General features: G+C 48.4%; 1 protein-coding gene across 5 annotated transcripts in view; it reads left to right on the forward strand.

The window, feature by feature from the left end:
• The window catches only part of NDUFAF6 (NADH:ubiquinone oxidoreductase complex assembly factor 6), a 526,077-nt gene that overhangs the window by 441,974 nt on the left and 60,513 nt on the right, over window positions 1-23,590 (forward strand). For 3 of the 5 annotated variants that reach the window (XM_069621385.1, XM_069621386.1, XM_069621389.1), the window contains exon 7: window positions 9,741-9,842. The exons of 1 other annotated variant lie outside the window; for it this stretch is intronic. In XM_069621385.1, coding sequence (XP_069477486.1) covers window positions 9,741-9,842 — 102 coding nt within the window. Of the gene's footprint in view, window positions 1-9,740; window positions 9,859-23,590 lie in introns of all 5 variants that reach the window. One more of the 5 variants, XM_069621387.1, reaches the window with a different exon arrangement.

Below are 23,590 nucleotides of genomic sequence, written 5' to 3' on the forward strand. Positions count from 1 at the left end.
CACAGGTCCACGCTTAGAAACCTCTTCAGTATTTAGTGCGGAAAATAAATTCTAATAATTCTAATAATTATAATAATTATGCTGCTGAGATTCCTTTATAGGATAACAGACTGCTCACCTCTACTTTTAATAATACTAAACCCCTACGGTACAAGGCTGAAGTTAAGTGACTGGGTGAGTTATACCAATGGTTCTTTTGTAGCACTAGATATGTTTCAAGGGAAAATCTGCAGAAGGGCAACCCCCCTCCGACAGTACTATAACTGGAGCAATTGTTTCTCATAGGAGCCTGGGACCATCCTATTACTCTGGTTCATTACACGTGTGTTGGACTTCAGGTGGGTAATATCTTCCATGTATCTCTAGGCTTAGATTCTAAAATGGCCCCTGTCAATAATACAAGGGGTAAGTGGGAGAGAGACTTAGGTTACATACTGTAAGGAACTAATGGTGGCAACAAGTAAGACAGACACAAGTGATCACAGTTCAAGGGTGTTTATTGAACAATGAATGTTGTGTGCAGATTGGAAAAACACCTAATCTAAACCTAAATCTAAGATGGGAGCAAGCCTCAACCATCAAATGAAAAATAAGACTGACCTAGTGGTGTTGTCAAGATAAAAGGTCCTATACTAAGAAACCTATTGCTAAACCTTACAACTAATACAAGAAAGGGTGTGGGATAGTTCTCAAGAAAAGAAAGGGGTGTTCTCAAATAATATGTCAAAATGCGGTAGCCTGGCTTTCTCTACCCCACGTTTTGAGCACAGGGTAAGATAGGAGCTTGGAGCACAGTACCGTCTCGGGCTTCTCCAGCATGAGACGACAGCTCCGGTGGCAGCTCTCAGGACTGTCGATGGCCAACTCTCGTTTCCTTGAAAGTCTCTTGCCTTCGAGGGCTTGACGTGTTCCAAAATGTCTAAAACAAAAGTTCCTTTAACTAAATAAAAAATCTTTAGGGTGATAGTGGTTCACCCCTCGGTCCCCCTCGTTTGGGCGGTGACCCTTCTCACGTAGGGTGATGGCTTCACCCCTGGGTCCCCCTCTTCTGGGCACTGACTCCTCATTTATCGGGCTCCTCAATTTACGTATCAGTTTTCTTCTCAATGAAACTTGGATGATAGCTTCACCCCCGGATGTCCCTCGGGTGGGCTCGGACCCTTCTTGACTGCCAGTACTTGGGTGATGGCTTTACCCCTGGATCTCTCTGTCGGGCTCAGACCCTTCTTGACTGCCAGTACTTGGGTGATGGATTCACCCCTGAATCTCCCTTTGTCGGGCTCGGACCCCTCATTTCTCTTTAGCAGCATTTCTCTTCCCTTAGTTTTTCAATGTCTTTTCAAAGAGTTCATAGTGGATATCCCTCGGTCGAGTTCACGTCCGTCAACATACTGTTTCTCGGGACTTTTAGACTTTGCCCCTCTCGTCAGCATTTCTCGGTCAGGTTCACTCTTGCTAACTTCACATTCACAATTGCTTGCAGGATTCACCTCCCTTTCTTTCACACAGTTTGTAGATCAGTCTTTCGATTGTACAGGGATTTTGCTTGACCTTCAGTATGACCACTTTGACCTATTTCGGTGGCCCTCCCATAGCCTCTTAGTTTCTGTGGTTTTGCTCAGATGGGGATTGAACAGAGTCTCTTGAGTTAGCACCCATGTGGCTCCGATTTCCCTCTCCAGCTGGTCTCCCCTTAACACTTTTACAGTTTTCATAGTTCATTGAACTTCAAACTTGCCACTTTGCAATTCTCAATTAACACAGCCTGGTTCTTATCGGTTCTACCCTCACCGCACTGGCTATGATGAACCGCTTGGCTTTCGGCTTCTCTGGAGTCAAGGCCGTCCATGCCCTCCTCCTCCTTCTCCTCCTTCTTCTCCTTCTCCTCCTCCTCCTCCTCCTCCTTCGGCCAGCGAGGACCGGATCGTCGAGAGGTTCCTCGGCCTCATGAAGTCTCCACAGATGGGGCTTTCATCAAGGATGCAGTCGGGGGAAGTCCTTCCCGCCATGCTACCGACACCACTGACGCCTCTGCCGATGCTGCAGGCCCCGGCGCAGCCGCCTCCTCTGGCTGCTCAGCCTACTCCGCAGGCAGTTCCATACCAGCCTCCACCTCTTCCTCAGCCTCCGGCCGTGGTCCCAGTGCCCCAGCCTCCGGCTCCAGATACTCCTCCTCCTCCTCCACAGGATCCCTCAATCCCTCCGGATATTGATGAGGAGGAGGATCCTGACACTCCATCATCAGCCAGGGCCTTCCACGAGCGTCTCTCGGGCATGGTGGAATACCTGGGCCTCCCCCAGCCACAGGTAAAACAGCTGGCAGAGGGCGTCCTGGCAGAAGTCCACACGAGGCGCCCTTATGCCAGAACGGTGATTCCACTGCAAACCGATGTAGTCTCCCTCGCCAAGAAGGGTTGGCTCAAACCCCACTCTGTCCAGCTAGTCAACCACCGCCTGGATGCCGAGTACACGCAGATGGAGGAGGGTACACTCTTGCTCTCCTCCCATCCTCAGCCACACTCCTCCGTGATCGCTGCGGCATCACTGTACTCCAAGCCTCAGTCATTCTCGTCTTCGTCATCTACGGCGCTGTTAGGCAAGGAGGAGGAAACCTTGGAGGCATACGGTAAGAAGCTGTATTCCAATGCTTCCTTGCATCTGCGGCAGGCCAACACAGACGCCATGCTGGCAGCCGCCAACCAGAGATTATGGCGGGAAATTGCTGACTTCCTCCTGGAACTCCCCGCCCACAGCCTATCGCGTTTTAAGGCGGGGCTAGCCGAAGCCAAGCTTGTGGCGCAGGATATCATGGAGTCCACCCTAGCACACATTGATACCTCTGGACGTGCCATCTGTATTGCCAGGGACATGAGAAGGATGGCCTGGCTCTGGGCAACCAAGTTCAACCCAGATGTCCAGGAACACATTCTAGATCTGCACTTAGAGGGCAGTGACCTCTTTCACTCCAGCACAGACGAGAAGCTGGATAAAAAGAAAACAGCTCTCAGACAGCCAAGTCTTTATCCATACTGACAAAGGCCACGCCCAAAGCGTACTCCCAGTCTCAGCAACGCTCAGATAAGGGTCGCTCATCTGGAGGCTTCCGCGGCTTCCAGGAACGGAGGTCTAGGCAGCAGGAACGCTCGCCGACCCCAAATTGGCGCATGCACCAAAAAGGGGATTGGGCAGGGGGCAAGGGCTTTTTCCAGTCCCCCTCCTCCACCTCTGCCTCCGAGGGTAAGAAGTCATGACACACCCCTCCGGGTCCACGTGTCTCCAGTGGGTGGCAGGCTTGCTCTTCACGCACACCTTTGGCGACCGAACTTTGCGGACCCCTGGATCCTGTCAGTAGTCTCCTCGAGTTACCGTCTATCCATTCCTGCCTCCCCTCCCTCAAGTTGGGACAGCAACTCTATTGGCGGAAATTCAGTCGCTCGTCCTGACCCAGGCTGTGGAGGAAGTCCCAGCCTCCCAGAGAGCCTCAGGCTTTTACTCCAGGATCTTTGCCATTCAGAAAAAGAACTAGGCTGGCCTGAGAGTTGTACTGGACCCCTCCACCCTCAAACTCTCCTTACCTCTTCAGAGATTCAAGATGGTTACGCCAGCCTTTATTTCGGCGACATTGGGCAGGGGAGACTGGATGTGCTCCCTGGATCTGAAGGACGCGTATCTGCACGTCCCGATCTGACAACCCCATTGTTCTTTCCTCTGGTCCAGGATCATGGCTGCTATTTTCGGTACAAGGTCCTCCCTTTTGACCTCAACTCAACCCCCAGGGTCTTTATGTCATGATGCCTACCCCCGGGCATCCGGAACAAGTCCATCAGCCCCGGGAGCAGGCATCTAGATACTCATTAAAACCCCAACAGCCCCGGCCATAGGCGCCAGGCTCATAGACTTTACTCACCTTATGCAGACCATGCTGCAAATTAGTCCAAGCCAACGTGAGGCCTGATGTGGGACTATTTTATTACAGGGACTATTTTTTACTTGGGTGTGGTTCTGGGATCTTCTTACCTGGGACAGGCTATTTAAACCACGCCTGAACAGCAGCTCATGCTTCGTGTTATTCTGCATCCAGCAGCGTAACGTTCACTGTGTCTGCAAGTCAGCATCCAGTCTTCTGCCACGCCTGCCTCGAATCCGGAGCTCCTAGACAAAAGGAAAAGAAAGGTGAAGAAGTTAGATCACGGACATTTTTTGATTCTTTACCTGATTCTGGACCCAGCACATCGCTGAGCCTGGAAAGGACATTATTTCAGAACGCGTCGCTTCGCCAGCAGCAGCGCCGCATTATACTCACCAGTCCACCGCATCTTTCAATTCGGTGCTGCCTCCATCATTTTCTTCGTTGAAACCCAGCACCTGGGGGGAAAACAAAAGGAATAACAAGGTGAGCCGAGAAAACCGACAAAGACAATCTCTTTGCCACCATAGGCTTACCTGCTTTACCACCGGAGGTATTATCCTTTAATTCGCTGCATATTTCTATGCCGCACCTATAAAGGGAGAGAAAACAGCAAGTTAAACTCATGCAACTTTTTACCGGACAGTGTTTGGTAATACAGACTCTTACCTGAGCGCCATCAGCTGCCTCCAGGCAATATTCTTTTGGACCCAGCTGCAACCTAACGAGGGAATGGAACAAGAGTGAACATCGGACATATTGAACTCTTTGAACTTTATAGACACTGGAGTCAATATTCCTCCGGAACTCCTCCAGTACCTTCAAACCAGTGAAGTAACTGGTATCTACGCGCCCCTGCATGCCATGCAGGATGGCGAGCTCATCATTTAAAAACATAAGGTGAGGTTACCAAGAGGGGATATCAGAGGTGATTAGTGGGGAGAACGAGAACAGTTGGGGGCACCATCACTAAAGTCCACGGGTGGCTAAATCCCTTTCTCCACTTGCAGGAGAATAATTCTATGAGTCCAGCAGACAAGATTTAGGCGGGCCAGTCCAGACTGTCATCTCTTCACTACGCATCATGTTGGTGGAGACCGCAGCTGTCCGGGTCCGATCGACGCCCCTATGGGAACCAGGTGAGAGAAACACTTTACCAGACTCATGAATGCTGTGGAAGCCCTCATCCGGGCTCAGGGGTCCATATATACCCCTACCTAGACGACTGGCTCGTCAGGGCTACATCTCAAGAAGCAGTTCACCACTCTTCCCATGCACTGATGAACACACTACACAACCTGGGCTTTTTGCTCAATCTCAGAAAGTCACAGCTGCAACCCACGCAGTCTTTGACCTTCCTGGGCCTCAGCTGGGACACTCACTCCGAGAGGGCCTTCCCCTCGTAGGACAATATCTCGGCAATCAGGAGGGCCACGTACCACTTTCTAAGCCGAGGCACTACTTCGGCTTGGTGGTACCAGCATCTCCTGGGTCTTTTTGCAGTGGCACTGTTGGCATCTCCCACACAAGACTCAGGATGAGGAGGATTCAGCTCCACTTCTCAGCGTCATGCAACCAGGAGAGGGGATCTCAGGCCGAAATCATCAAGATCCCCATTTCTCTCCACCCAGACCTCACATGTTGGTCCAAGGACTGCAACCTGCGGACGGGCAATCCCTTCAGGCCCCCCGTCTCACAGGTGACGATTACCACAGACTCCTCCCTCGAGGGCTGGGGAGCCACCCTGGAGGATATCTCGGTCCACGGCACATGGACCCGTCAGGAACAAGATTACCACATCAATTGGCTGGAACTGAACGCCATCTGGTTAGCGCTCAGAGCCTTCCTCCCATGTCTCAAGGGAAGGGTTGTCCTCATTCGGACAGACAACTCGACCAGTATGTACTACATCAACAAGCAAGGGGGGACCGGGTCCCCGTCCCTGTGCAGACTGGCGATCAGCAGGTGAGAATGGGCCTTGGAGAATGAGATTTTCGTCACGCCAGTCCACCTTCCGGGGGAATCCAACCTGAAAGCGGACAGGCTCAGCAGGTTGGGAGCAGACAACTACGAGTGGCAGCTGAACGACCTCATAAGAAATCTTCCACAGATGGGGCCTCGCCCAGGTGGATCTCTTTGCCACCAGGCACAACAGGAAATGCCCCCAGTTCGCCTCCTGGCAGGGGCAGGGCCTAGGCTCCCTGGGCGACGCCTTATGGATCCAGTGGAACGGCATGTCAGCATATACCTTCCCGCCCACTCCACTGATTCACAGAGTGCTTTGCAAGTTCAAGGAGTCTCACCAACTCAACATCATTCTGTTAACCCCGTGGTGGCTATTTTTTTTGTAACTAGAGGGAGATGCCCTTGGAGTGTCAGAGCAGAGGGCTGTAGAGAACGAAATGCACAAGTGGGTTCGCTCTGACAACTAGATTTGAGGGGGGGTACTCTTTTTTTATAGTACACCTTAAGTTATTAAGTCATGTAAAGTGAACCCTAAACACAAATAGACTAAAGATTCACATTTTCACATAGAGTAGAGTTGCATTTATTAGTTTATGCATTTCGACATGAAGGGATTGGTCTTCAAAAATATTTAGTTTTTTTAAACTTTACATTAAAATTGTAAATTCAATGAAGTTTTTTTAAACAAGTTTAGTTCCATTTTGGTGCTTTGGAATTTAAATAGTGACCACCACCTATTAGTGACAAGTGATAGTAAAGTTTAACTTAAGTAGACATATTACAACCAATGTTCTAAACAGTGCAAAAAGCTATTGGTTTTCTGTAAGCCAGGCTTGGGGTGACCTAACACGTGGTCGACGTCCTGAGTTGAATCATAAGTTGTTTGAAGACAGTTTATAAGGACTTAGCAGGAGATGGACAGGAAGCTGGTCCTTGGACGTTTCGGCAAAAAAGCCTTCTTCTTGGGCCTGGTATAGGTCTCCCTGGAAAGAAATCCAGGGGACTCTATTAGTGCTTGGAATTAAAAAGTTTACATAACATGACATTTAAAACAACCTTGATTGTGGGGCATCATGGGCTAAGTTAGCCAAATCACACACATGGGCAAAGCACAATATTGGCCTTGGGGGTCTGGATCTTATATAGGACCAGGGCGTATAAATGCGCACATGATGTAGAGTTCAGGGTACAGGGGGGCTGGAATATTGTTATGTGTATAACAGGTCAGTAGGCATGTAATGTTGAGGATTACAAACTCTCACCTAAACGTAATAGGGTCTTGGTACGTTCCCCCGGGAAGGTATAGAGGGAGCAGAACTGCAGAAGCAGTATCCGATTCTTGCGGGCTGGCTTCGAAAGGTATTTCTACAGAAGCGTAAAAAAGAAAGAGAGAAAGAAGGAGAGGGCAGGAGTGCCTGGTCAGTTATGTAAACAATCGCGGGCTGCCTCGCTATGTATGGGGAGAGGGAGGAGGGCTGCTTTACCCGAATTGTGTTCAACGTTGCAGCGCAGAAGCTGTCGAGCGCTGGGCTCCTCTCGTCTAGTGAAGCGGTAGCCTGGAGTATTTGCCGGCACTGTTCGCAAACGACAAAGGCGGTAACGCTGCCGAGTGCAAAGAGCTAAGTTCTCTCGATCGTGTGGCAGAGCGCATGCGCGCAGCGTATAGTGTTGTACTGGAAACCCCGTGGTGGCTAGCCAGGCTATGGTTCTCGGAGCTGCTCAGCCTCTCGGAGGTCCTTCCAATCCACCTCCCGACGGGCCCAGCACATCTTCTGACTCAGCAGGGGGGGCAGGGTCGCCCACCCCGCCGCTCAGAAGCTGTCCCTCACAGCGTGGTTCCTGAGCAGGTGACGCTCAGCCACCTCAACCTGTCCCAAGCCAATCTGGAAATCATACAGGGGGCTAGGAGCAAGGCCACTGGGCTCACTCCAAGGATATCGACCCACTGGCTTGTCCATTGGACGACGTGCTGTCATTTTCGGTGCACCTCGCCAACTTGGGCGTGCAGGTGGACACCTGCCGCACATACCTCTCAGCCATTGGGCCCTACAGGAATTCGGAGGAAGAGGTCTTCTCCTCCTCCAACCCAATCGTCAGGAGACATTTGGCTGGACTCGCTAGACTCTACCGCCCATCAGGAAGCCACACCCCGTGTGGGATTTGACCCTAGTCTTGGGCGCCCTCTCGCACAAGCCGTTTGAGCCTATGGCATCTGCGGACATCAGGCTGGTCACCATCAAGACGGCTCTGCTAGTCGGCTTCACATCGGCATGCAGGGTCAGCGAGATCCAGGCCCTAGTTGCCTCAGAGCCGTACACTACCTTTCACAAGGACAAGGTGGTCCTGCGGACCCATCCGGCATTTCTACCTAAGGTGCCATCAGCCTTTCACTTAAACGAGGAGATCGTCCTTCCTACATACTTTGCTGACCCGAAGGACGAGCCTCTGACAGTTCTGCACTGCCTAGATGTCAGGCGTGCTGTGAAATTCTGCCTGGACAGGACCAAGGGCTTCAGCAAGTCACATGCCCTGTTCATCACTTTTGGTGGCGCCAGGCCATTCTATCAGGCCTCCAAAGCCTCCATTTCCCACTGGATGGTCTCTGCCATCAAGGAAGCGTACCAGGGCCAGCATAAACCCCTTCCGGCGAACATGCATGCCCACGCAGTCAGGGCCAAGGCAACGGCCATCACCTTTCAGCGACGTGTCCCCTGGCAGGTTATAAGCAGGGCGGCCACATGGGCCACTCCATCGGCTTTCTGCAAGCATTACTGTTTGGATGCCGGGCCCAGGTCAGATGCGGCTTTCGGACAGGCGGTTCTCTGGAACCTCTTTGCTTAAGGAGGGTCTCCTCTCCACCCTGGGGCTACATTCAGTTGTAATCACCCATGCAGTATGGAGGAAAGGGGACGGGACGTAAGAGTAATTATAAGTTAATCACTCTAGTGACTAACGTACTCTTAGTCCATAGTCCCCTTTCCACCATATGTCCCACCATCCTCCCCCCTAACAATCTGGTGTCATTTGGCAATGATAAATCTATTGTCGATGCGTCTTAGGGGACTGAGGTGTGGCGCCGTAGGGCGGAGTCAGGGCAGCGCATGTTCCCAGGGATGCACCTCCGCGCACCTCTAAATTTAGAGGGGAAGAAGATTTTTCTGGTGAAAAATGTTAAGTCTCCTGTCCCTCGCGAGGGACGCCCGTGCAGTATGGAGGAAAGGAAAGGGGACTATGGACTAAGAGTACGTTAGTCACTACGGTGAGTAACTTATAATTTTATGAATAAGACCACCACCAAATTTAGGTTAAATTCCAGTTACTTTCCTCTTCATTTGTGACCTGTAGTGACAACCTATCAGACACAGCAACCCCCATCACATATCATATTACCATTTTTCCAGCATACTTGAAAACCTGCCCTTGCAAAGCCACAATTTAATACAAGTTTGATGTATGCATAAGGACTTGATTGCAGCTTTTCCAACGTCACTGCCTTGTGAATGAAATTAAAATATATTTATTTATGTATATATTCTGTTGAATGAATAGCAGAACTTTAACAAATGGTTGCTTGGCTTTCTTGCTTTCCTGAGCCCCATCATCCGCCATGAACATGTAACGTGCATTTAAAAGAAAACGTGAGAAACTATGGTAAACAAAATAATGCAACGGGGTGTGAGTGAACACCATTTTTATCCCATAGTGACTTCGCTAATTTGTTTAAACACACTCTTTCTTGATACCAGAGATTGTGTGAGATTTGTAGTCCTTTTAGAACTGGCTTTTAACCAAATCCGACTTCAGCCCTATTTGCCAAATGCCCTATTTGTTTGCTAAATAGGTGCTATGTGTTTTGTTTCTTATCCAGCATGATGTCTCACAAGAAGATTTTATCAGAGGAAGCCTAGAGAAACAAGTACGAGATGTAGCTTTTGACATCGCAAGCCAAGCTCATGTTCATTTAGAGCACGTAAGAAGAATCAAAAGTATATAAATGGAAACCTCTTTTAAAATAGTTCCACGTTTTAAAGGTTGCCTTAAATTATGTCTCGCTCCTCTGTTTGGGAAACGCTCATCTTGGTAATGTGCAGACTGAAACCCTGTCCATGGAAAGATGAAGCACACTAATCCACTAGTGACACTATTGTTCCTTTACGGTTATAGCGAGTATATGATGACACTACTTGGCCTATTTTGGTTCCAACTGAGTATGTGATGGTTTTACCTGAACATGAGATGGCACATGGCTTAGAATAGCATTATCCTGGCATATGAGGCTATAGTTTATGTTCCGTCATGTTTATTATATTAACCTGCACCTAGAATAAGAAGGCTGTGCATGAGCATTTGAGATCACCACTGTCACAGGATGGCATGGTCATACCTGGGCATATAAATGGTTCCAAACATATGATGTGTAGCTTGGCACAAAGGCTGGCATATAATGGCTGTAGCCTGGCATCTGAGAATGTACCTAGGAATGCAAGGTGGTGCATTGCCTATGACTGTAGCTGGGTTTACAAGTGGCATATACTGCTTGAGGGGTGAGTCTAGGCACAGGATGACTGCACCTGGACACATGCCATCTGTATCAGATTGTTTGATGGCTGAAGGTTGACATATGTTGATGTTGCTGTACCTGTCGGCAGCAGTTCTTACCTTAATGCTACTGTATGCCACTTTGTATTGGCGAAGATGAATAGTCCTCCTCTACCTCATGCCACTCTGCTCTTCAGAAGTTAAAATGATTGCCAAAGACTTGAGCAGCTCCTGTACAGAAGCAAAAAACACATTTTGAACATAAAAATAATCTCTGTAAAAAAAAATGTAGGATTCTGGGCCTGACTGGGGAGCACCTATGTTTAGCCTGCAGTGTGTTTTCCTTTCGTTCATCATACGTCTAGAAGATTGTTAAACTGTGATTCTGATTCACTTAACTTTGCTACCAAAGGTAACATACTTTTGGCTTGGCCTGGTTATGACTACCCTGGAGCGACACAAAATCTGTGCACTCATTGGGACTAGCTACATTCAGCATCCCAAAAAAAGCATATTAGCAGATTACAATTCATTCCACACCATTGTCTGTACCTCTTACTGTATTTTTCACACAATCTTTGACTTATTTATTTTGTTGGCCTTTAGCACCACTGGTTTGTTTAGTTTAGTTTTTTAAAAAACTTTATTTATAAAGTTTCACACCGTAAGCGAGCATTACCGAGTCTTGGAATACACAAGTCACATTACAAGAGGGACCTCAGAGTACATACTTCAACTTTAGGCAGTCCCGGAGCCATGGTTTAAGAATAGGGTACAATCACTTCATGCCCTTCACTTAGCGAAAGTCAGGTGGAGATGGGAGTTATATAGTCTGAGAAACATTGCAATGAATTTACAATTACTGCTCCAAAGCATCTTGGTGAGGCATACATATAGCTTTGTTTTACCCCCATTCAGGATGGTTCCTAGCATAATTCATGATACCCGTTTCTCCATCAGAACTGTTCCCAGACTCCCTATCCCTGAGAAAAGCCTTAAATGGTTCCTAAATATTGCTGGGTCTGGATCTCACCAGTAGCAAAGAACCTTAGCCCATTTCTGCATCACACCATGTACGGTCTGTTAACCATTTAGCAATTGTAGGTGAGATCGGACTTAACCAAGGTTTCAGAATACATCTCTTGGCCAATATTTCATCCATATATACATTAATTTTCTTTCTCCCTTGGGAATACCTGGCAGCCACTGAAACAGACAGCACAATAACTGACAGGGGACTTCGAATGGGTTGTGTCCTCCCATGTATTCCTCATTTTGGATATCTTGTCTCCCAGCTTTGCTGCTTCTGATTTTGTTTTCACCACAGGGCGCTGTGTTCGAGGCCGCGGAGTCATAGTCCCTCGAGGGCCGTCGTCGAGCGTCGACGTAATCTGCTGTATTAAGGGCTCGGCTCGAGCCGCACCCGTTACTTCAGTTCACTTTTTCTGAGCACTGCTTCTTGTCCCAGAACGCCGCATCAGGTTTTTTCTCGACAATGTCCTTGTCATCTACTCCAACCACACCCAAGACGGGTTTCAAAAAATGTCTGAAGTGTGGTAGGAAATTGCCAATTACCAACCCCCATCGGAATTGCCTTTGGTGTCTCAGCCCCAACCATCGGGTTGACGAATGTCTTTCCTGTCAGTCCATGTCCAATAAGGCTCTTAGGGAACGGAAAGGTAAGCTGGCGGTGAGGGAGGAATCTTATAGGTCTTCGAAAAGACAAAAAGATTCAGGAAAATCTCAACATGGGTCGAGGAGGTCGAGGTCCAAGAAATCGCTGAAGGAAATCCTCCTCGTCTTCGTCCAAGAAGTCAAAAAAGCAACGTCACAGGTCTTCTTCCTCCTCGTCTGAGAGAAGGGTGACTTATCCTTCCAAGCACGATTCCCCTGAAAAATGGGAGGCCTTTAGGGCTTCGATGCTTAAAATCTTTGAGAAAGCTGCCCAGACCCCCTTGAAAAAGCCGCGTGGAGATCATGCCACTGCCCACTCCAAAATTGACAGAGGGAGATCAAAGACCAGGCACGCGAGATCCGACAAACAGAAACTACCGGTGCATAAATCGGGGGTAGCCATATCGATGTCGATGTTGGAAGTCGAAATCCGACTAGACAGTCCACGACGATAACATTGAAGCCGCCAATGAAAATGGCATTGATACCTTTAACAGTGTCGAAGCCTACTTCGACGGCATCGAAGCCTCCTTTGAAGACGTTGAAGCCAGCGTCTATACCATCGATGCCTTCAATGCCTTTATCGAAGCATTCCTTAATACCGATGCCAAAGTCGACGCCATTGTCCAAGCCTAAGTCGGTGCCACCCCCTTTACAAGAAAAGGTTTTCCAGCCTCAACCCAGGCAGGAATTTTTCAGATCTATGACATCTATTTTTGAAGAGCAGTCCTCCGAAGAGGATGTAACTTCAGCTGGGGTTAGGTTTGGAGCCAGGGAGGTTCATGAAGAGTTAGTAGGCCTGAATACCAAGATGACAGATCTTTATGATGGGAAACCAGACCCTGCAGATCATGCAGATCCTGGGTATAGGAACCTCATGGGAAGGGTCATTGATTTCATGGGTTGGAAAGCACCTACCTCAGGTTTCAAACAGGATGATATGACTGATATCCTGACTGAGGGACCTCAAAAAGATCCTGCCCTCCCTTTCCATAAGGCACTGCAAAAAGGATGATGGCAAATTGGGATACCCCTGATTCGGGTTCGGCAATAAATGAAAACATTTGTGGCAAAGTACAGACCATCTTCATCAGATCCTGAATATCTATCTAAACATCCCTCTCCTGAAAGTTTAGTGGTATAAGCTGCAACCTCCACTAGGCAGTCAGCTTACCCTTCAATACCACCAGAAAGGGATGATAAGAAAGTTGATGCTTGGGCCCGGAAAGTCTTTTCTTCGGGCAGCATGGCCCTTAAATCGACTAGTGTAACTTGCAGTTTGGCAAGATTTACATACACCCTGTGGGACTGTATGCCGTCAGCGACTGAACACATCCTGGAGGGTGAGGAACAGGATGGTTTCCTGGCGATAGTGAAAGATGGGAAAGAAGCTATGGAGGAATGCCTCCAGTCAGGACTGGACACTGCTGATAGTGTAAGCAGGTCCATGGCATCTAGTACAGTCCTACGCAGATTTGCATGGCTGAGAAAATATGGCTTTGCACCCGACGTGCAGTCCAGATTACTCAATATGCCCTTTGACGGCTTGAGGTTGTTTGGCAGCAAGGCGGACGAGAGCTTGAAGAAGCTGCAGACCTCGAAGGCGGCAGCAAAATCACTCCGTGCCGCTACAAAGACAGCCTCAACAACACTCCTACGCAGGGTCATCTTCCAGGAGTCGTCGTCCCTTTCATTTCTACTCCTCTTTTGGAAGAGGGAGGGGGCAGGCCAGTCAAAGAGGCCAACAGAGAAAACCCCTTTGTGGAGGAAAGGGGAGAGGTGCTATATCAGCCCCAGCAGCGGCTACTACCTCCTCAGCCACTACTGCAGCCGCTGAAAAGCCACTTTGAGGTCTTCACCCACACGACCCCGGTGGAAGGCAGAATCAATCGGTATCTGAGCGAATGGCGGGGCATTACGTCAGATACCTGGGCACTAGAGATAGTGACCCATGGTTACTGCCATCCTTTTCATCAAAGACCTCAAGTTCATCCACCGGGAGCCAACTCTGTAAACATTCCAGACCCGCTCCTTGTGGTGGAGATTTCAACCCTGCTAGAGAAAGGTGCAATAGAACATGTACCTGTAGCTGAAAGGAACAAGGGTTGGTACTCCCCTTATTTTCTCATCCCCAGAAAGGACAGAGGATTGAGACTCATCTTGGATTTAAGAAATTTGAACAAATTCCTCAGGAAGGACCAGTTCAAGATGGTGACCCTTTCTCAGATCCTTCAGGCTCTTCAGCTTCAGGACTGGCTGGTTTCATTGGACCTTCAGGATGCTTACTTTCATGTGCCAATCCATCTCAAGCACAGAAAGTACCTGAGGTTCGCGGTTGGTGATACTCACTATCAGTTTCCGGTTCTGCCATTTGGGCTGACCTCCGGCCTGAGGGTTTTCACCAAGCTGATGGCGGTAGTGGCAGCGAGTCTCAGAAGAGGGGGGGATTCATGTCTACCCTTAGCTGGACGATTGGCTAATCAGGACAAGTTCACCCGAACAAGCCCAGGAACATCTGGCTACGACCTGCCACTTCTTAGACAGACTGGGCTTCTCCCTCAATTACAAGAAGTCGCAAATGATTGCAAGCCAAAGACTCCAATTCATCGGAGCAGCCCTGAATACTTCCTCAGGGAAAGCCTCGCCTCCCGAGGAGAGAGCTCACCACATTCTGCAGATGATAACAGTTTCAAAATGCCCAACATCTGCCGGCATTCGATGTTCTAAGGTTGCTAGGCCTCATGGCATCCTGCATTTTTCTGGTGCCAGAGGCCAGATTGAGGATGAGATCTCTTCCTCAGGACTCAATGGTCCCAATTTTCAGGGGAGATGTCGGATCTTCTGCGAGTCCCGGCCAAAGTGGCTCAAGGTCTTCTCTGGTGGGCTTGCAAGGAAAATATCCTCAAGGGAGAACCTTTTTGGCAACCATGGCCGGAGATAACAGTAGTGACGGACGCCTCACTGTCATGATCTCTGCTTCCAAAAGGTCAGGGTTTTCCCAACTCCCTTGGAAAAAGATCCATAACCCAGGTTCCGAGTGCCAACCAGTCCCAATTGGGACCTTTTGGACCCAGTCCTGGCGCCAATGGCACCAGGCTCATAAATATGCCCAGTCCCAGCGCTGGAAGCGCCGGGCTCATAATGCTTGGGTGGACTTACCTGCAGCAGACCATGCTGCTTACTTGCCTGCCAGTTGAGCCTCTGATCCTCTTCTGTTTGGAACTACTTTTCCTGTTGGGTGGGGCAGGAGCCACTCCCTAGATTCAGAACACTGGAACTCTTCTGGAAAGCAGGAACTCTTTTCTTACCTAGGCGTGGCTGTGGAAGGAGACACCTAAGCACTACAGGAGGCTATTTAAACCACACCCGATGGATGAATCTTGCTTTGCGTTATTCTGCATCCTCTGCAGCAGAACGCTCATCGTGTCTTCTGCATCTGATCCTGGGCCTAAGGAAAAAGGCTTACCATCCTGAATCCAGTCTTCAGCAACACCTATAAAGACAAGAAAGAACAGGTTAGCATTACGGTCTTCAGTGACAGCTCTTCACTTACCTGGTCCATCGGCTGTCACCAACGCCTCGCGCTGCATTCCGGCATCTGAAAGACAAAGGCTTACCTACTCTTCGTGCGTTCCGGAGGTCTTCACACTGCATTCCGGCATCTGAAAGACAAAAGCTTACCAACTCTTCGCACGCTCCGGAGGCCTTCGGTGCTGCATCCCGCATCTGAAAGACAAAACAAGGTGCGTTTAAAGACATTGGGGAACTTTAATACTCGCGTGCCATTACTCCTTTCCACATCTAACCCAGTGGGTATTCCGGCACCCTGCAGCCGCTCCGAACTTGTACCTGCAAAATAAAAAGACAGTTAGAGCGCATCGTGAAGCAGGCAACAAGCGCTTACTTACGTGCTTCCAGGCGCTTCTATTCATCACACGGGCTCCATCTTCAACTCACTTCAGCCCGTCATCCGCCATCGCCGGAACCCTGCAAAACAAGAAACATCATTACTAAAGACTTTAAAGACATTAGAATTACTCGAAACTTACCGTTCGTGCAGTAAACGACGGACAGCAGTCCTCTGAAGTCAAGAGGCCTGCTCCCCTTATCCAGTGAAGAAACTGGTTACAGCACCCTGCCCCGAGGCAGATGGAGAGCACGGCGTTCACTTACCTAAGGTGAGAGCGTTAACCTTTGGGGTTCTACAGGAGAAGAGAAAGGGAAGAAGAGAGAGACATTCAATAACCCAGTTCCTTAATCCCATATTTTCTATCTGCAGACATCTTACCCTTCAAGTCAGACATACAGTGCACAGAGGTCCAGCCCAAAGAGCCAGCCGTGTGTTACACATCACCTTTGCAGATACGGTATACGCCTAGTCAAGACCGGCGCCTCTACGGGAATCAGGTGAGCGTTACACTCACGCACGGGGTGGGGAGCCCATACCAACGATCTGACAATCAGCGGTAGTTGGTCTCCATCGAAGTCCAAACTACACATCAACCTTTTGGAGCTGAGGGCAATCAGACTAGCGCTGAAGGCCTTTCTGCCCTCTGTACAGGGAAGGAATGTCCTGATAATGACAGACAACACAGTGGCCATGTACTACCTCAACAAGAGAGGAGGCGTAGGATCACTACCACTGTGCAGAGAGGCAATGCAAGAAGGAATCTCTCTATTGGCATTCACCTAGCAGGAGAGCAGAACACGCGGCGGACGCTCTGAGCAGGTCTCTCACGAGTGGGAACTAGCTCAGGAAGTCCTTCAAGAGATCTTCGCCCTTTGGGGAACCCCTCAAGTGACCAGTGTCAACAGGAGATGCAAACTGTACTGCTCAAGGGAATTTCTCCCAAGAGGAGCTCTAGTGGACACGTTTGTGGTGGACTGGGTATTTCCGCTGCTATACGCATTTCCTCCAGTCCCCATGATTCCTCAAGTAATCAGGAGGTTTACAAAGTTCAGGAAAACCATGATCCTAATTGCCCCGTATTGGGCCGGGAGGACGTGGTACCCAGACATTCTGGACATGTCCATCTGCCCTCCGATACGTCTTCCACAAAGAGATGATCTTCGCTCGCAAGAGGAAGGTCTGGTTCTCCATCCAGAAGACATGACACTCAGCCTTCACACATGGTTTCTGCGAGGCAGATATATAAGGATTGAGACCTCCCGGATGACGTAATGGAGATCTTGCTTTCGGCCAAGCGGCCAGCAACAAAATCCTTGTATCGGGGTCGTTAGAACAAGTTCAGTAACTGGTGCAGGGATAAGAATGTGGAACAATTTTTATGTAATACTCCTACAGTACTTTCTTTCCTCTTACACTTGGCCAATTTGGGACTCCAAGTTAGTACTTTAAAAGGATATTTGCCAGCGCTATCTATCCTTAAACGCTCCTCGGAAGAGGTGTCCTATTTTAAAATGCCCTTGGTCATTCAATTCTAGAAAGGGCTGACAAATGTGTATTCTCCGACACCTTTTCAGGTGCCCATCTGGGATTTGAATTCAGTCTTAACATTTCTTATGTGTGCCCCTTTCAAACCCTTACATTCTTACCCATTAAGACTTCTCACTCTAAAAACTATTTTAGAGTTAGAAGCCTGCAGGGTGAGTGAGTTGCAGGTTCTCTTGTAAGCCTCCTCACACCATTTTCAATAGGGACAAAGTTATTTTAAAGTCAAACTATCCTTCTTGCCTAAGATAGTCTCTGATTTCCATCTGTCACAGAAAATCACTTTTCCTTCTTTTTACCCTCCTCCACACGCTAGTAAGGAAGAGGAAAGATTGCACAGACTGAACCCTATATTTCTAGACTGGCAAATTTTCAACAATGTGACCAACTATTTTTTGGGTATACTGGACACAAATTGGGACTTCGAGTGTGTAAGCAAACTCTATCCAGAAGGATAATTCTAGCAATCTCGGAGTGCTATAAATTGGCTGGGAAAGGGCCTCCAGATGGGTTAAGGGCTCATTCAACCAGGGGCATGGCAACTTCCACGGCTCTTCAGAGGGGTGTCCTGGTGCAGGATATTTGTGCTGCGGCCACCTGGTCGTCAATGCACACTTTTGTGACGCATTACTGCTTGGACTCTGCATCATATCAAGGAGGACTCTTTGCAAAAGCTGCCCTTCATTCAGTTCATGATTGAAATTTCTGGTACTCCCTCCTCCAAATTCTTACTGCTTTGGGAGCCTATCTAAAATGAGGAATACGTGGGAGGACACAATCCATTTGAAGAACAAGTTACTTACCAACTGTAATGTTCTTTCGATTGGATGTTCCTCCCACGTATTCCACATTGACCCTCCCAACCTACCCCTCTGTACAGTTTACGCCAGTTGCACTCAAACTTCCTTAAGCGCCTGAGGACTTAAAAGCCTGATCAACTGATGCGACCGTGAACACCGTAAAAAAAGAGCTGAGGTAACGGGCGCATCTCGAGCCCATTACACAGCAGATGACGTTGATGCTCGACGGCGGCCCTCGAGGGACTACGACTCTGCGGCCTCGCACACAGCACCCTCTGGTGAAAAAAATAAAAAAATTCAGAAGCAGCAAAGCTGGGAGACAAGATATCTAAAATAAGGAATACGTGGGAGGAACATCCAATCGAAGAAAGTTACAGTTGGTAAGTAACTCGTTCTTCTAGCTCTGTCATTTGGCACGCCATGTTTGCCACTTTCCCCCAAAATTTTTGAAAGATTTTGACACTCCCAGATCATATGCAAGAACCCTGAATCACACCCTTTAAATCTAGGACATTTACCATCGTTCGTTCTGTCAAACTTGATCTGTCTCTCAAAGGGGACATATACATTAGATGCAGGATCTTCTACTGTATTAATTTGAACCTAGTATTAAAGGGGACCCTCTGCGTGTACTGGCACATGTAATTCCACAGCTCATCATCTATCTAAGACCCCCCTGATACGCTCTTTAATATATAGCGAAGAATTTCAATGGGAGTGGCCTCCTGTGCTATCTGGTAAACAATGGAGACCACCCTCCTCGAATTAGCTAAATTAATAATGTATTTGAGGATTGGAAAGGTGACCAGGCTCAAAGGCAGCACGAAACCGGAAGTACTGGAAAGCCAGCCTAAACATTTAGGCCCGTGGCCGTGATGCTCTTTAAAAGTATGAAATAAATAATAATAAACATGCATCATAATGTGGCCTCCATTTGCTCTCAAGAGACGAATTCCCCATTGGGATAAAAATCATATTTATGGTTTATCCCCAGTAGCGACCAAGCGGACCTTATCATTTCATCACATGTCGGATCTAAACCCGGAATCCTCCACACATAGCTCAGATGCATATGGGATTTGTATTTGCAGCCGTCTCCACAGCCTCTTCCATGTGTTAATCGTACACGAGACCGGGTCATCAACCTTCCCAGTTAGTACAGCACCCTGCAGGGAATAGGGATGGATTGACCTTCTTACCACTGCTGCATGAGGAAACAGTTGCAACCTGGACATCCAGAAAGACGTAAACGAAACTTGAGCCGCCAATTAATACAACTTCATATCAGGTGCATTTAGTCCCCCACTGTAATAAGGCCTAGTTAGCGTTTCCCATTTAACTCAAGGTATTTTTTGATACCAAGCTAGCCTCACAAACCACGATTGAAGATCCTTAAAGTGACTCACTGGACATAGAGGAAAAAATATAATAATTTGGGAAGTATCACCATTTTCATGTCATGTTGGCTATTAATGCTTGAAGAGAACGCAGGAGGGTAACGCATCACTCAATCTTCCACTTAAGTTGCTCAGCATATGCCAAATGATTGTCTTTCAACAATAAAGCCCAACTTCTGCTCACCTTTATACCTAAGTATTGTACTGACGCCTGCTTCCAAAAAAATAACTCTATCCCTAGCAGTTTCCAAGTACCATCCATCAAGGGGAACAGAGTGGGCTTCATCCAATTCACCTGCAAGCCCAAAGCCCTACTGAAGTTTTCTATCTCCCAACAGAGTATTTAACATACAATATAATGTCATCTGCATATAGTAATATTAACTCTTGCACACTTCCCAATGCAAGGCCCCATTTTCGTTGCAACATCCGTAAGCAGACCTCCAGTGGCTTCACAGCGACTGCGAATGGGAGCTGAGACAACAGAGGCACCCTTGCAGCATGCCCCGTCCCAGAGGAAAGGATGCTGAATGCTTGTTAAACAGTCCAATCCTCACGGTGACCCCAGTATATAACAATTTTATACAACTCAAGAAATAATTAGGCATCCCTACTCTCTTTAGGACTATGAAGAGGTATTCCCATGTAACTGAATCAAGTGCCTTCTCTATATCTAACACTGCACCTATTGCTTTCACTTCAGGGTAGATCTGTGCAAGGATCGCAAACATCCGCCTGAGATTTAAACCCATAGAGTGACCCGGGATGAAGCCAGACTGATCTAAATGAAGTGATCAGGACAAGTAGGGATCGCTCAGTGTCTTGCTGCAGTTGTTTCAGTTAAATCTCCAAGTTCGCTAGCAACCTATGGATACCCTTTTCATTTACCAGGCCTATACAACGCTCTCTTAAGTAAACCTTAAATGTCTCCCATACAATGCCTATAGAAGAAATGGACCCCACATTGGTTGCAAAAAACGAGTTAGTAATCTCCAGTATTTCACCCCGAAATAACTCATCTAACAGTGCCTGTGCCTTGAAGCAAAAATATGGTCTATTAAGTACAAGGTTCTCCAACTCATATTTTCACAACACCAGAGAATGATCAGATAGTGTTCTAGGAAGAAGGGGGCATTGTTTTGTGATATGTACTATCTACGGTCCAACCAAGATGTAATCAATGCGGGTCCTCATATCATGGACCGCGGAATGAAATGAGTATTCCCTGTCGGCGGGTGCAACGTCCTCCAGATCTCCACTAGGTTCAAATCCTCCATGCCCCTGCATATTTCCCTGGCAGCTAGGGATAGTAGCCTTGTTGCAACTGCAAACCTGTCTAATTCGATGTCGAGTATGGTATTAAGATCTCCTGCTAAGATAATACGGATGTGAGGGTATGCGAGGCACCTAGCTAATATGGTCTTATAAAATGCGGGGTCATCATTGTTGGGGCCATAAATATTAATGATTGTTACCTGCTTATGTGCTAATTCGCCCAAGACTACAACATAACGCCCATCAGCGTCTTGTTCATGGTGCAATACTTTCAACTCCAAGGAGCTTTGTATAAAAGTGTTAACTTCACTGGAATATGATGAAAAAGAGGTATACAATCTGGTGTCGCCCCAAGATCTAGCTAGACTCCCATTCGCCCCAACCATGATATGATATGGCATTTGTAACACGCCTATACACAAGTGTTTAGGCAAACCATCAAGTGTGTCTCTTGAAGTAGTATTATTCTGGAACCATTTTGTTCGCAATAGCCAATAATCTTGCGCATCTTAGCATGGTTATTCAGACCCCTCACATGTTCCAGCTAAGAAGAGTACATTTCGAATGGATTGTGTCCTTCAAAGTATTCCTCATCTTTGACATGTAATATTCACAGCGCAGCTGCTTCGGAAATTTTTCGGCAAAGGGCCCCCTGTATCGATGGCGTCGGGTTGATGTCCCTCAAAGGCCTCCGTCGAAGGTGACATCATCGGATGTTATAAGTAGAATGCACAGCGCCGTAGCCTCAGTTCCGTTTTTTCCGCAAACGTGTTTACTTCGTAAAACTCGCCCCGTTACTGTTGAAGTTACTGAATATGTTTTCATCTTCTACCACGACTACCCCGCTGTCCGGCTTCAAGAAGTGTCAGGACTGCGGCTCCAAGATGTCTATCACGGATCTGCATCGGGTTTTTATCTCTGGTGCCTCTACGAGGGCCACGATACGGATTTGTGTTCCAAGTGCCAGTCAATGACTGGAAAGGACTTGCGGGAAATAAAGGGGAAACTCAAGGTAGGCAAGGTATCAAGCCCCATAAGTCCCAGTCTGCTGTACTTTCGACCGATGAGTCGAGAGTGGACTCTCATCGGAGGAAGAAGTCCAAGCGGTCACAGTCTAGGAGTGGTTTGCGCCACTCGTTGTCCTTGTTCAGGCGTTCAAGGAAGCGGCACCATCGGTCGCCTTCCTCGTCTTCGTCGGACGCCTCTCCGAAAAGGATGGTAGGCCCGTCCAAATCATCGACCCTGGCGGAGTGGGATGCTTTCCGGGTCGAGATGATGAAAATATTTCATAAACTGGGCACAGTTCTGCCTGCGCCTTCTGACGACACCGGCAAGGAACGGTCTCGGACGGCTACTCACGCGTCCTCGAGCCCGGGTAAACGGCATGATAAACACTGGGAGCCTTTGAGGCCCTGTTTGGACAAGGCATCGAAAGATCACGCGAGACGTGCCAGGTGAAGGTCTTCATCACCATGCCTGTCGAGTGTGCCTATCGCGTTTTCAATCCCGGTCGGGCCCTTGATGCTGTTGATGCCGTTGCCGACGCTGTCAGAGCCTTCGACGCTGTCGGTGCCGTCTGTGCCTCTTTTGCCGGTGCAGGTCCCTGTGACAGTGGACCCTCTGAGGAAGGAAGTTGCTAAGTTTTTGAAGACTGAAGCTGAGAAAAGTTATACTCCTCTGCCTAAGAAGGATTTCTTTATGTCCCTCACTTCCATTTAGGAGGAGGTGGAAAGATCATATGAGGAATATGCCCCTTTTGGTCTCCAGTTTGGGACCCTAAATGCACCTGACTGTCTCATTTCAGAGGAGAGTCGAATGGAGGATCTTTGTGACACTTTGCACAATGCCAGTGGTATTGACACTTCTCCTGAGCTGGAATTCGGCAAACCAGACCGAGGGGAGCATGCAGACTTCTCATATAGATGACTTATGTCGAGAGTAGTGGAGTATTTGGGCTGGTCCAGACATCCTCTGTAGTTTGATCAGGATGATCTTACGAACATTTTGGATCAGGGTCCACCTACCGACCCTGTGCTGCCATTTCATATGTCTCTGAAAAAGAAGGTAGCTGTGAATTGGGACACCCCGGACACTAATCCGGCGGTGAACAGGTCTCTGACGAGAACATTCTGCCCATCTTGTCGCAACCCCGGCTACCTGTCCACTCGCCCCACTCCGGAGAGTTTGGGGGTCCAGGCAGCCACGGCTACCTCGAAACAGGCGGCGTACCCTACCATCCCTCCTGATGGGGACAATAAGGATGTGGATGGATGGGCACGCAAGGTATTTTCAGCTGGGAGTATGGCGTTAAAGTCCGCCAACTCCACTTGTGGCTTGGCAAAATATTTGCACACTCTGTGGAATTGCATTTCGTTGGTGGCGGAGCACATTCCCGAAGGGGAAGAAATGGATGGCTTTCTGCCTATTAAGGATGGCATGGCAGCCATGTGTCAATCCTTCATTCTGGGTAGGATACTTCGGATAGTGTCAGCAGGTCCATGGCCATGAGCACCGTGATGCGCAGGTTTGCGTGGTTGCAGAAGTCTGATTTTGCCCCCCAATGTGCAGGCTCGACTTCTGA

The sequence above is a fragment of the Ambystoma mexicanum genome, chromosome 5q (assembly GCF_040938575.1).
Source record: "Ambystoma mexicanum isolate Mex_15411 chromosome 5q, UKY_AmexF1_1, whole genome shotgun sequence".
Taxonomy (NCBI): Eukaryota; Metazoa; Chordata; class Amphibia; order Caudata; family Ambystomatidae; genus Ambystoma; species Ambystoma mexicanum.